The 15,101-nt window shown below is 36.8% G+C and overlaps 1 protein-coding gene across 1 annotated transcript in view; it reads right to left on the bottom strand.

Annotated features, from left to right (window-relative positions):
• ROBO1 (roundabout guidance receptor 1) overlaps positions 1-15,101 on the bottom strand; it is a 393,037-nt gene that overhangs the window by 9,076 nt on the left and 368,860 nt on the right. The window contains exons 25-26 of the mRNA XM_057696916.1: positions 9,833-10,239; positions 6,851-7,003 (exon numbers count right to left, since the gene is read on the bottom strand). Coding sequence (XP_057552899.1) covers positions 6,851-7,003; positions 9,833-10,239 — 560 coding nt within the window. The remainder of the gene's footprint in view (positions 1-6,850; positions 7,004-9,832; positions 10,240-15,101) is intronic.

The following is a 15,101-nucleotide window of genomic DNA, read 5'->3' as shown; positions in this document are numbered from 1 at the left end:
AATATTTAAAATACTGTAAAAGCCTGTCACTCATAAAATTGTCAACATTAGTATTACCATTAGAGTCACATTCAACTGTGAGATAATACATCTTAAGTGAACTGGAACACCTGAAGGCTACAAGGAATAAGATGACCAACAACTTTAAATGTCTCATTTTTATCTAGTACAGGAATATTGAATCATAGAGCTGGGACTCAGAGATTATCTGGTCTTGGGATGGCTAATATGAGTATATATGTCATAACTTTCTCTCCTGCAACCATGGCGGATTTTCCTAATTGATTTCAGTGTAATGTTTCTGATCCCAGATGGATACCCTTACTCTTCAGTCAACCACTTCAAATTGATTGAGGCTGGCACTTGAGTTGAAACCTCTTTGCCATCCTTAATCTACCCTGAATCCTTTCTCATTTTGTACATAGGGAAACTCAAACACATAGATCTTATTTTCCAGTCTTAAAGGTAAACAAGATCAGAACCAGGACTAACGCCCTCAGATTCTTAATTTCTGGTTCAGTGTTCTTTATACTACTATTTCATCCTATCACATATTCACAATCTACCATTCACTGATGGGATCTCTCCACTTTTTGTATGCACCCATGGATTTTAAACTAGATAATCACTAGTATAAATATAATTTTATCTATCTAAAATTATGTATTAATATATTGCATATAATTGGATATTATATATAATTCAACTTCTATTATAGACATACTTCAAGATAAAAGTAGGCACAAAATTTGATATCTAGAAAATTTATTTCCTTTAAGTGGTGCTATTTTTTAAAATGACTCCTATGTATACTCCAGGGAGAAGAAATATACAACCTAGTAATAGTTGGTAAGTTAGTAGAAAAATACTAATAGATTCTAGTTTTAGGTTGTTCTGGCTGTAGTGTGGAGAATAGATTAAAATGAAAGTCTTGAATCCAAGAGGTCAAGACATTATTTTAGTAGCTCAGTAAGTAATGATAGGAGATAGAATTGTATTGGTGACTGTTCAGATCGAGAGTAGATGTGTTTGAGAGGGTATAAGAAAAAAAAATCAATTATTACTTAATGATCAATGGAATATAGTAGGGGAAGACTATCCATTAGATAACTTTAGGATTTTTGCCATAGCTGACTAGGTAGATGGGAGAAACCTCACTGAAGATGAGGCGTACGCGGATGAGGAAGAGATAGCTGGCTCGCAAAGGAAGACTATGAATTTTGTTTTAGAAAAGTGAATAGGAGGAGCTTTAGAAATATCCAGATAGAGATGTCCAGCAGGTTGCTGGACATAAAGTCTGAATTTCAAGGGAGGTCAAAACCAGAGAGAGAGAGATTTGGGAATTATCAGTGTAGTTTTTTAAGTTATAACTTTAGAAATGGTAATATTTTCATATTTGGAGAGAAATGTCTATGTCTAGGTGTAAGTCAACTAAAACATGTATAGAACATGTATTAAATGCTTAGTATTACAAAAGTAACATGAAGATTTTCCACAAAAAATAAACATTCACATGGTAAAAATGCAAAAGCACATAAGGACTTGGAAATACAATCCTTTATACCTCCCCACCTTCATTTCGAATCCTCCATATTGATAGAGGTAATCAGTTTGAATAAGTTTTTAAAGATTATTCCAGAAATTATGTATGTGTATAAAGCAGGGCTGCCAAGTTGCGTAACTCCAGGGAGTACCATTCACATTAAGAACTGTGTAAAATGGCCACATCTGGGATTGTGTAGAGGGCCTGTCTGCCCACCAGAATGTGACAGTCTTCCTGTCTTAGTAACATAAGAGGGACTGCACTTTTTTTCACCTAACTGTGTAGCTGTATACATTTCCATATATGTACATATAGCTTTACCTCTTTTTATGAAGAGTTTGTATAATGTTCTGTTTTATGAATATATTATTATTCATATAGTCAATCCCTACAGAGGCATATTTAGGTTGTTTCCAGATATTTTACTATTATTAGCAATGGTCCACTGACTATCACTTACATATACCAGCATAAGAATCTCCTGAACATTAAAACTGTGCCTTGAAAATTCTTAATATAATAGCAAATTAAGGGTTCTAGGAAGTATCAGTTTTGAGTATTTCTCATTCTTGTAATGTTTTAAAAAATAATTAATACTTTTGTTCCTTAGTAGACATGAACTTTTTAAAAAATAATTTTCTTTTGACATTGGGTCAAAATAAAATTATATTATTATTATAACTAGGGCATTAGAATTCATTGTTTTGATTTTCGAAAGCAGAAAGCTTGAGGTACCATCTTGTTATGAGCTGTTTTACTTAGGACTCCATTATTAAAAGTGGTCAGACTGTAACTTGCATTTTGTTGTTACTGTTAGCTCTCACAGCTCACAATGTTCTCCTTTCATGTAAACAGCCTCAATACTGTATCTAAAATGGTGACCAAAGTACAGCCCACAGCACTAATTTTTCCAAGAATCTGGGAAAATCAAAAGTTTTTTTGTCTTACAACATAAATTGCCATTGTCAATAGTGTTGATTTTCCTCCTTTACTACGTTAACAAATTTTTTTTAAAACAACACTTTAAAAAAGTACTATCATGATATTCTCCCTCATCTGCTACTTGTTTATTAAAAATAACCAAAAGAGAGAGTTAGAAGACAGATTGTACTGAGAGGCTTAAAGCCCAGAGACCCAAGGCTGAGCTGTTCTAAGTTCAGACTGAGCCTGGGACTGGCAAAGGGAAGAGGAGAAAAGTCTAATTCAGAACATACCTGGAAACAGAGGGAATGAGCGACGGCAGGCTCATTTCTGCCCTCTCTGCTCGATACGAACTCAAACCAGATTGCAAACACAGCTTATCAGGAAGCTGATGACTGCCACGGTCATCAAATCATAAAATGTCTGGGCTTATCAGATATCTCAGTGATGATTACTACTATCGAAAGATCATACAAAGTCTTGGGAATTTATGACTCTCGAGACAAAACTCTACTACCAGATGCTCTATATAGGTGCTCTCTATAATACAGGTTCACAAAGAGAAGAGAATCCGGTGATAATGTTAAGGGTTCTAACTTCCTGTATATAATTGCCACAGTATATAACTGACAGAGGAGAATGCTGATAGGTGTAATTATTTATATAAGCAGATTACCAAATAAATTCTCTTTTAGGTACTGTAAAATAACTACTGAGTCAAATCATAGTATAAACAATTCTACATTTCATAAACTGATAAATAGTATTTTCATCCAATTCATACCACTAACAGCTCAAATTGAGTTTAATGAATGGGATCACAGAACTCATATGTATGTATAGACTCTTTCTTTATACAATCATATAAACACCATTCTTTACACAAGACTCTCTAAATACCAATATAATGCATGTAAAGTAACACATAAGAGCATATATATGAGACAATTTTGCCGGCATTAACTCACTATGGAGATCCAGCACTCTATTTACTTAACTGCTTAAATTCCCAGACCTTGTAATTAATGATATATTAGACCAAAATAGCATCATTCCAAAGAGGGTGGTGAATTTATAATCTATGAAAAGTAGATCTGCAGAAATAATGTAGATTTGGTTTTTACATCAAGTATGTAAATGAATCAGAATGGGTTGAAAAGGGGTGGAAAGAATCTATTAGAAGGTCCTAGAAATGCACTTATGCTTGTCTTTAACTCGATAAAAGTCTGACTGATAAATATGCATATATTTTAATCCTACCCTTCATCTGGCTTAAACTTGGAAGCGGCACATATGAAATAAATAGAGAGTGAGATTCTGCCTGTCAGTGTCTGTAGCCTGCAGCCTTCTGCTCGGCAATGAGAACTCCCTGAGCGTTTATGAGACCCAGCATCTACCTGCAATGCAAAGCGTGGCCACAGTGCCATGGATTAGGGCCTTGTGGGCTGTTACGGGCTGAACTGTGTCCCCTCCAAAATTCATATGTTGAAGTCCTCATCCCCAGTACCTCAAAACTTGACTTGCATTTGAAGACAGGGTCTTTAAAGAGGTAGTTAAATTAAACTGAGGTCCTTAGGGTGGGCCCTAATCTAATCTGACTGGTGTCCTTATAAGAAGAGGGCACATAGGTACACCGAGGGAAGACCAAGTGAAGACACAGGGAGAAGGTGGGCATCTACAAGCCATGGAGAGAGGCTGAAGAAGAAACCAACCCTGCCAATGCCGTGATCTTGGACTTTTAGCCTCCAGAGCTGTGAGGAAATAAATTTCTGTGGTTCAAGCCACCTAGTTTCTGGTACTTTGTTATGACGGCCCCAGAAAACGAATCAGAGCTGACTGACAAGGGTCATTGCCAATTACTCTTTATCTGTTCAGACGCAGCCGCTCTTTATCTTTCCTTACAGAGTGTACAAAAATTCTGCAAAGGAAAGTGATAATGTGAACAAAATTTACAAAGTGGAGATGCTACACCCTCAAGACTGATAAACCATAAACTGAAAATAGTTCACATAAAAAATCTATTGACGATAATCAAACTCGTCGATCACAGTTGATGTATTTTCATCACTGAAAAGCAACAATGAAAAAACCCTCCACGTCTTGCTTATATATTTAATTCTCATTTTCACAACTGGCAGCTCTTTAAATTCTTTCTTTCCCCTTCCTCTCTCTCCCCTTTAATAACTGCACAAATTGTATCTGCCACTGAGTGTCTTCATGAAATGGACTGTAAATATTTTTTTCAAAAAATGAGGAAATGATTTCCGATAAAATGACTTCTGTTTCCATGCTATAACCACTACTATCAAGACTCTATGCATTTCTTTTATCTGGTGCATTAAGAAGTATCTGCATTTAAATGATTTTGGTTCATCGACATGCATTATGGACATATATAAAATAACACATAGCTTTGTTACTTTTTTTCTTTCCCAAATCAGAAAGCATCCAGAATTAAATTCAAGACTTGTTAGTACAGTAAACATCTCTAAAAGACAAATGATTATCAAAGTGCTAAAGAGAAGGTAAAGCTAGTATTTAAAAAACAGCTTTAGTTATATCTCAATTTTGTGACCGAGAGGAAATAATTACTGGCTCCTACCCTGTGATATATATGATGACTATGCTGCATAAGCACCTGTGAAATGAACATGTGGAAATTCAAATGCTATTTCCTATTAACATTCTCACTTTCACACATTTTAACATATTTCTTTGGTATTTCTGAAACTAACCTAATAAATACCTTGGTTGCTTCATCATTCAGTTTAACAGCTATTATTCAGGGGTTAGTTAGACTTTATATTTCATTATTTAACACACTGAAAGAAGTACTACAGCATGTGCGGCAGTAAATACAGATCACAATTTTCAAGCATCATGTAATTTATAACTGCACCACTATGCCCTTTAACTGGCATGTTTACACTGTTTAAAGCATTTTTAAAGGCATCACTCAGTGCCAGAAGCCCCTCAAAACAAGTATAAATAAGAGGTAGAAAGAGCTACACAAAGCTTCAGGCCAGATTTTTTTCCCTCATGTATTCAACCTAGGTGTATTTACATCCAGGTTTGACGTTTGACCAGCTTTCTGTTAGGAGCACTCTCTTCTAGATAATAAAAACTGATAGAAGAGCTACAAAACTTGTAAAATGCCATTATAGGGATCCCATAAATGTAAAACTGCCAATAGAGTTTGGGGATTTACACCCAGTGTTTGTCCCTTCACAGAGGCAAACAGGCACAAAGCCACTATAAACAACCCTTCAAAATCAGATAATATTCTGACAGCTCAGTTTCACTGACAAAAGAGACCTGGGCAGGATCCAGGAGGCCCAGGTGCGCTGTGTCATGCCAGTATTTAATGCAGTCTAATATCAGATAGATGCTAGTGAGAGAAAATACTCTGAGTAAAGTACAGATAATAGCACGGACAGCCACTCATTGCAAAATGACTTGTGCTCATCACGCTGTGAGCTTCGTATTAAATTTTTTCTGTCAAGTGGCAGGAATCACAGGGAGAAGTGCCTCAGAAAACCCTCCTTGCAACCTTGGATAAGGAGCTATAATATTAGGCTTTCATATGATAATGGCAAATGATGCCCTTTTTGAAAAACTGCTGACTGGTAATGAAAGTTCTAATCAGATTGTGGTTGGAGTGGACCAGGAGGTGGCGAACCGTGCCTGTGACAACCTTCTCTCCCCGCAACCCTTTAGCAAATTTAGCAAACTTGACAAGACGGGTGAGTCTGAGAGAATTTATCTTACACGCATTTCCAGCAAAGCCCTCGGGGTTGTTTTATAAAACGAGAAGGTGGCGGTTTCATAAATGCCCGGCCACCTGAGGCACTTTCATTAAAGGCTTTCTCTAGACAACGTCGCAATGTTTGCGTTATTCTCCTGTGCTCCCTGGAGAACACAAGCCTTACCTCTTTAGTGAGAGTGGATAGTGTATGCGAAGGCATGAAGGAAGATGATTCGATCTGCCTTTTGATGCACAAACTAACTGTTTGTAACACCACAGGGGAAAAAAGTGAGGACATTTTGGAAGAGTTATCAGTGAATGTGTGGAAGGTTAACCCTATGTCATTACTTCAACTCTAATAATGTCTACTTGTTTAAAACTATATACTAACCTTTTAAGAATATTAAAAGTATTATACACTGTTATAGTTTCTTAAATAACCCACTTACTAGAAAACTGCAGGGACTTGAGATGCCTGATAAGATATGGAAGTCAATATCATTCCTATAAGTAATATGAGGCTTACTGTTAATGAATTTTTAATGTAATTCCTAATGTCAGAGGATGCATTTTCAAGTTATAGGGAGTCAGGGTAAAGAGGCGAGATTCATAGATGTTTTCATCTGTTTCAGTGGACTTACCATCTGTGTAGGCTTCTCTGCGCAGATGTCCTGGCTGGTGTTTCTGTTTCTTGGCTGGTCTGGCCTTCTGCACTACCGCAGCACTCATGTTGCTGTCTGTAGACACAGGACTTGTCGGTCTAGGACACTGGGATGCATGAAAATGGCGGCGGCCTGAGGAAAAAAGATCAGAGCCAAACTCACCAATTAAGTTTAATTTAACCGTAATAATCAAAATAAAACATCGAAACAAGAAACATTCCTAATTTTTTTTTAAAAGCTTAAATAAACTATTTTAGTAAACAATAGGATTTTTGTTATTCTGCTTGAGCTATCCACTGGATAGCTAAAAGCTTTTTCAGATGCTTTTTTTAAAACCATTACTCCATTAAAGTTCTTGATACCTATTTATTAAAGAAAAACATTGTGACTATTTTTGCAGTGACCTTCACTAAAGTGCTATTGCTGAACAAAAATATTAAATTTTTACATAATATATTCAATGTCTGTTGCTTTCTCAAAAGGAATAGCCAGAGCTCTCAAGAATTCATGTTCTAAGAATGAACAGTACAAAATACATCCCTTATTTTCATTAAATATGTTTGTGCTATTCTTTGAAGACAGACTCCTGATATCTTAACACATTCTCAGGTATCTTCCCTTAAGGTGGCCTGAAATTAGGCAAGCTCACAGATTTAGACCTGCCCCAAATAACTCACAGCCCTTTTCTATTGAAAGATATTTATTAGCTGGTTTTGGATATTTCAAAGTGACCCCTCCAGAGACTTCTATGTTTTTTGGTGATGGTGGAGGTAGTTTTTGGTTATTTGATTTTGGAGAGACAATATTCATAGGTGATAAATGAATCTGTTAATCAGACATGGTGCATTGCGGTGCTCTCAGATTTTCTGGCTTTCTTACGTATTACAACAGCACAAGATATTTAATCCATAATGGCAATGGAGGTCTATTGGCCCTACACTTGAGATTCCTTTGTTATTTTGGTTTCTTGAAACTCCAGAGATACAAATCCAGAACTTTCTGTCATACCACAAGAAACTTCAGAGAGACCTAGACAACATGTGTTTTGGCTATAAACAGGAGAAGCCACATATAGTAAAATCAACACATTTAAAGGTATTAACTGAAGCATATTAAGTAACAGACATTAATGCAGCCAAGTGAGAAGCAATGTGATTGGATTATTCATTCATATTAACCTCAAGTCATATGATAAGCAGTACCCTTTCCTGAAAAGAACATTTTAATAGGCAGAGTCCAATGTCTGTTTAGTTCATTTTAATTATGAGCCAAACGAAAACCAGAAGAGCCATTAAATTACAATACAATAAAATATTAAACCAAACTCTCTTTAGCTTTGAGGGAGACTATTACAATTAAAGTTACATAGCCATGAAAAGAGAGAATTAGGGCTAAGACTGAACCCATTACTCATTCTATTGTGTAAGGCCATCTACTCCTCATAGACCCTGAGGCATAAGGTCGTTTACAGATGAATTTTTAACATTATTTCTATGTCTTGTTGATTTAATGAACTGAAACACACCCTTAATGCAGTCTGAAAGCAGTAGTTTGAGATGCTTAATTTCACTTATTTTTTTTACTGAAGATTAAAAAATAAGGAGAAACACAAGCTAAATATAAAGTTAGATGTTATTTATTTATTAAAAACGATAGGTTTGCCTACTTATTTTATTATGCCCAGCAGCTACTACAGGAAAAAAAGGAAATTTGGTTGAACATCATAAAGTATAGGCTCAGCTGAAATAAGTACACATTCTGCAATAATAGTTTGAGATATTAGACATTTATTTCCTGCAACACATTCTTGATAAATAATACATAGGAAAAAAATCTTTACGATGTGAGTTAAACTTTCTCTGAATATATTCTACACTGATAAGAAATAATGACCAATCCAAAATCTGAGGGGAACACAGAAAACTACCAATGTGATAGTTATTAAACTAAGAAAAATAAAACAACAAAATAGCAATTATTGATTTGTTACAATAGTCTTTTCTTTCCCAGATATGCCTCTCTTTCTTGTTGACCGCATTATTTTTATTCTATTCATATTTTCTTGGTTACCAGAAATATACACATACACTGAACATGTATATGAATGTATATATGTATATATTCCATTCTACAGAAATGAAAATCATGCGATAAATGTATGATTTAAATTAAATTTTTTTCTTTCTCATACTGTTTATGTTCTAAACAGAGTTGGGAGTAGGGGATAAGTAAAAAATGGGTTAAAACATAAGAATGGATATATAGTAATTAAAAACAGGCTACTGGCAATGAAAAGGGAAAATAGAAAAAAATATATAAGCACTTGGATTAACTTGCTCTCCGAATTATCAGATTAACAATGTATACTTTAAGTATGGAAGATACTTATGCTTGAAAATGTGTGTATATTACAAACATCTTTATATCATCTCGATTAAATTAGTGTGCTAATTGAGAGGGCATGAAGAGAATGGGAGTTAAGGAGAAAAAGCCCAGTTTCCAATGGTTGAGTGTCCCCTGGGACATTTATCTATCTCTTCTAGACACTTTCTAATTAAATGGGATGAGAGAACTACCTCAATGAATTTTATTTTGGTGACTTTTTACATCTTAAAAAAAAACCCCATATAACACAAACCTTACTTAACTGATCATATACATTCAAAAGAAATTGTACACATATTTGCTAAGACTACCTTAAACCAAGACTTTTCAGGTAGCTTCACTCATATAACATAGGATTTATTAAGTAAAAATAAAATAGAAGATTTTAAAAGCCTTGTTAAGAAAAAGGGATTAAGAAACTACATCATAATCTCGGACCTGGGTTTCCTTAAGCAGCCAAGAAAAAAGTAATAATAGTTGCATTTCATATAGGACATAAGATTATGTAGATAATCAGCAACTGACGAATACACATGGAATTTTCTTTCCCAGCTTGGAGAGAAGTGGACGACTTACCAGCAGCATCCTGCATTTGGCGCCGCGCCACTTTCAGACCAGCGTACTCTGCAGCGGCTGCCACCGCCTGCGCAAAATCCGCATCGGTGAAAAAAGAGCCGTCAGAGGAACTAACACTGGAGCGTCCGCTGGAAATGTTGTCCTCCTCTGAGGCTGAGCCCCAGCCATTGATCATGGACCCAGTGACAGAGCTCTCCAGGTCCCCAACACTGGAGGCCGGGGTCTGCTCAAGCCCGCGTAACAAAAGCCTCCTGGTCTGCATCTTGGCTACTTCCATGTCGGCTTCGTCTTCTTCCTCTTCTGGCGCATCCGTATCCATATCAGAGACAAGGGGTCCTGAAATGTAGCCGTAAGTATGGGGTGGGGAAATCGGCCGTGGAGGTGGAGGAGGGCTCACCGGCTGCCGTCTGCAGGAAAATAAGTAAACAGGTATGGCTTAGCTCATCACTTAGGACACAAAAGGATAAATTAACCAAGAAATTCACAAGTACACCAATTTGACCTTTGCTTCTGTGGAGCTAATATGTTCAGGAAAAACAGCGGGAAATCAGAGCATGTCTCGGTTTTATTTTGAATTATAAGAAATTTACCTCAAAACCAGAGGTGTTTGAAGCAAGCCGGGCCACGTTTTGATTCAAGCTTAACAGAAGTATACTCATCTATCTATAAGTCTCCTTAGGTTTTATCTTTTGGATTAGGTTCAGTTAAAAAGGGGTAATACCTATTTTGAAATTGACACCAGTGTATTTGTCCTAAAGCGTATGGAATATTATTGACAGCTTATTATTACCAAAGACAGCAGACATCAGTCTTGAAACAGGCTGCTCCGTAAATGTATAAAGGTTCCTTTCCCTTTCCTTCATTGCCACTCCCACCACTGTAGGCAAATGGACTCATTCATTTTTACTATAGAGAGTAGCATTTTATAGGATTAAAAAATTATGCACTGAGCATACGACACAATTTTTTTTAGATTTAATTCTATTAGAAAGTCTGAGAGCCAAGAGCAGTTTGTCTCCAAATTATTCATAAAGATTATTAGCTATTTTCAAGTATATTGCTTTTACCATTTTTCTACCTGTTTATCAAAATGCTTACAGGTATTTTTCTTGATGCTTTGGAAGTTAAGGGCCAAAGCGCAGGACAAAATAAAGCAGTATCCTACAATTTAAGTTCACAGTGACCAATAACTGGTTTTAATCACTTCTCCACAGATCTGGAGAACATCAGTTAAAAGCAGTCCTTCTCCTACCCTCCAACACCATCACACACGGTGGATATAAGATGACTGAGAAGGTAGAGAGCGTTTGGACTTTAATGGAAAACAAGGTTTGTGGAAAGAAGTTATTCCCAAGGGGGAAGAGTACCAAGAGATTAACTCCTGATTAGGAAAGTGCCTGAGTAAAGGGAACACACACAGTGATTTCTACTTGAAGGACTACTTAGTGATGTCCTCAACAGTTCCAGCGCTCTCTAAGCAAGGTTAAAAAGATGACATAAGGGGAATAACATTTGGAAGGGTCATGACAACACCTCATCAAATTCTGTGCTCCTGAGAAGTAAAGAGGATAGATGTCAAATGAGCCTGCCAACCTGAGCACTAGTGTTCGAGGGTAGGTAAGATTAGGATCTAGTGTCATTTGATGACCCTATGGCTTGGGAGCCTAGGAGAGATACAGCATGAATGCCACTGACTGGTAGTCCACCTGAAGAGGTGGCTAAATTGTTCAAGGACTACGGATGCCAACAGATGCTGTCCAGGATCGAGTCCTTCGTCAGTGGAGTAAGCTGGTTCCAGCCCATTTCCCTCACCATTCTTATGATACTCATAGAGCAGGATGAACAGTCATTAGGGCTAACCAAGTAGAAGATGGATCCTCATCTTCTTTACTCTTTTTATGTGCACTCTTCCTTGCCTTAGCACTTAGGAGAATGCACTGGGAAGAGGGAGGAAGGAAATGATTAAAAACAGAACACGCCCCTTACTCCATGCCACCACGGCTACAGACATGTGCAATATGCAAAAATTCTGGAAGTGCGTGATTATGGTTTGATAGGACCGGGTCTCAAATTAAAAGAAAGCATACGAGCAAAACCATATAGGATCCAGTCAATATCTAACTCAGGGACCTGCTATAGACAGGGAAGGGGAGTTCAGTATAGCACAGTGGTTAGGGTCACACGGCAGTTGTTCAAAGAAAAAAAATTTGTGCTTTTTATCCCAATGAATTGAGACATTTCAATAAACATGTTTTATTAACACAAATGGAAAGCATTTAAACATGAATGATCACTAACATACTACAATTAACTAATTTATTGAGCACCTACTTTGTAGCTAAGTATTTCACAGTGTTAACTCACTTAATTCTCTCAACAACTTTCCAGGGTAATTATCTTAGTATTATTTTAACAGATGAGGATATTGACATTCAGAGGAATTAAGGACCTTGCCAAAGTTACCCCAACTAGTGTGTGTCAAATTTAGAATTTAATCCCACATTGCATTTCCAAGGCCATGGCCTTTCTTCTAGGAATGGTGTTATTACACACTTATATACATATATATACACACCTACACACACATATATATACATACACATACATACATATGAAATATATATATACACATAGATGGTTCTTTAGCATAATGTGTATTTTTCATTTTTGGGTGGTTTCTAATGCATCTGTGTGTGGCACAAGAAGAAATATGAAGAATATGCCAAAGCTGAAGTTATTTAAGAGATTAAAATGGATAATTGCTTCAATATGGAGTGTGTTATACACATAGGAGGAAAACCTTTGTTTAATTTGGACTGCAATAAAATACCATACTTAAAAGTCAATTTACAGTCTTTGTCAGCAGGCACACCCAAAATACCACAAGAAACTACTTTTTTAAATACATGTAAGACTTTTTAGCACAAAAGGGACTATTTTGACCATCAATGAAGGGATGTAGGACAGCCAACTTCACAATAAAAGGATGGCAGCATTGTTGTATTTGGATAATTCACATTCTGTGAAACAAAACATTGTCATGTTAAATGAGGGCTGGTTTTTAACTACCACCACCCTGTGCAAATGCTGAGGAAAGACAGAAAAATTTATTCAAACCATCTGTAAATAAGGCAAGCTTAGGGAATGTGTGATAAACATGTACAGTTTGAAATATGTAATATATTCTATTTGAAAACAAAAAGCTATTTCAAGATGCTGCACTCAAGTGGGGCTTGCTACAAATGAACCTCAACCCCCTCAGTTTTTCCCCCTGAGGGGTTTCAATGTCTTCTGAAATAATGTGCAAGTATGTGGCTGAGAATCACAACACTCTAGGCTCCTGCAAAAATGATGCCTTCATAAACATGTTCAAGAGAAGAAGGGAACAATTCCATTAATTTACAAAAGCAGGTGTTTATACACTTTACCACACACCATTTACCAGGCAAAAGATGAAAGGAGGAAACAGATACCTTTGAGATTTTTTTTAATAAAACTGGTACAGTTTCAATACTGTGTATAATTAACCATTATCCAGTTTCTAAATAGACAAAATATTTAATTTTTCTTTGCCTTCTTTCTTTTCCTTCCAACTATATCATACTCAGTTCATCTATATGAATAAAGTGTCAATAAATTTCCTATTCCATACATGAAATTTACTTTTACTTTTCAAGAGGTTTTTCCACTAAATATAACTATAGTAAACTCAATAGCACCAGACACTTTTGAGAACAGTATCTGTAAACACATTTAATTATATTATTTTCATAGTTATTGTCTGAAAAGAGAGGAGAGAGATTCCTATTATGTTGGTCACCTAGGTTATCTGGTTTTGGACAAAAATGGAATATCTTAGAAGCTAATTAGAATGCCAAAACTGCACTATCCATAATAATGCAAGTGTGAAATATTTATCTAGCTAAATATTGCAAAGTTTAATGGTGTCAGCTCAGTAATTTCTTATTCAAATATATTACACTATAATACCCCAATCAATAAACATAAAAGTAAAAAATGTATTCATCCTTTAAACATTGACTTGTACTGACTATGGTGAAGAAACTTCTAGGTTCTGAGACCAAAGGGATCAAAAGCAACAAGGGCTTAGGTAATGGTTTACGACATGGAAGGATTCAATTTTAAGACGTTCATACTTAATAAAGCTAATTATGTATCAGTCCGTGACAGACTGTATTTTACAAAGATGTCCATAACAATATCTTCCATCCCCAGCACTCTTCTGGGATGAGAGCTTGCCATCCCCTGATCAAGGAATGAGTTTAGTTCTAAGTTCCTGAATCTGTGTGAACCCTGTGACCACTCTGACCACAGAATGTGGTGGAGGTGAGACTGTGACAGTTCTGAGCGTAGCTCTTAACTGGCCTGGCCACTTCCTTTCCCTGCCACGTAAGAAGTGCCACTCCCCTGAGATCCCTATGTTATGAGAAGCCTGGGCTATGGTGGAGAGACCCTGGAGAATGAGACTCCACATGGAGACAGAGAGAGGCCAGCGAGCACTCAGACATCAGACCTATGAGTGAAGAAACTAATTTGAAAGTTGATCTCGCAGCCCCAAAGACCAGAGGAAGCCATGTGGGCTGGCAATGAAGAGCCCAGGTGAATCCTTTCAGAATTCCTAACTCATGGAATTGTGTGTAAAATAAAATGGTTTTCAGTGATTACATTTTAGTGTAGTTTGTAGGCAGCAACAGGAACAGGAACTCAGGCACCATGTTAGAAATTCAGCTAAATAAAATAGATATGTTCCTTGCCTGAAGGGACTTACAGTCTAGTGGAGACAAGCAATTAATCAAATACACAATGATAATGCAGTATTCACAAAGCTCGATGACGGAAGATATCTAGGGCACCGTGGGAACATATAGAATTGGCTCCAATTTCAGAGCTAGAACATCAGGGAAAGACTCTGTGGAGAGTATCTGACATTTAATCTTGGATCTAACCGATACATAAGTGTTAGCTCCAAAACAGAGAGAAGATAATGGTGTTCTAGGAAGATGAGACAGCAAGTGGAAAGACCTGAAAGTGGGTGAGAGTGAGGCAGGAGATACATGGGCCCCAGGCTGAGCAGCTGGAGTTTGTCCCCTGTGGACAGAAACCCCAAGATGAAGACAATAGCAGGAGGGCGGAGAAACTGAGCCCTGCCCTGAGCAGAGACAAAAGACCACATATTTCTCAATCTCGAAGTCAAGGAGACCTTCTTGACTATGCACGGGCAGAAAAGCTCCTTGAAGGTCAAAAAAGG

This window comes from Hippopotamus amphibius, chromosome 10 (assembly GCF_030028045.1).
Source record: "Hippopotamus amphibius kiboko isolate mHipAmp2 chromosome 10, mHipAmp2.hap2, whole genome shotgun sequence".
Lineage (NCBI taxonomy): Eukaryota > Metazoa > Chordata > Mammalia > Artiodactyla > Hippopotamidae > Hippopotamus > Hippopotamus amphibius.
Note: the sequence above shows the minus strand (reverse complement) of the source record. Positions and strands in the feature narration are given on the sequence as shown.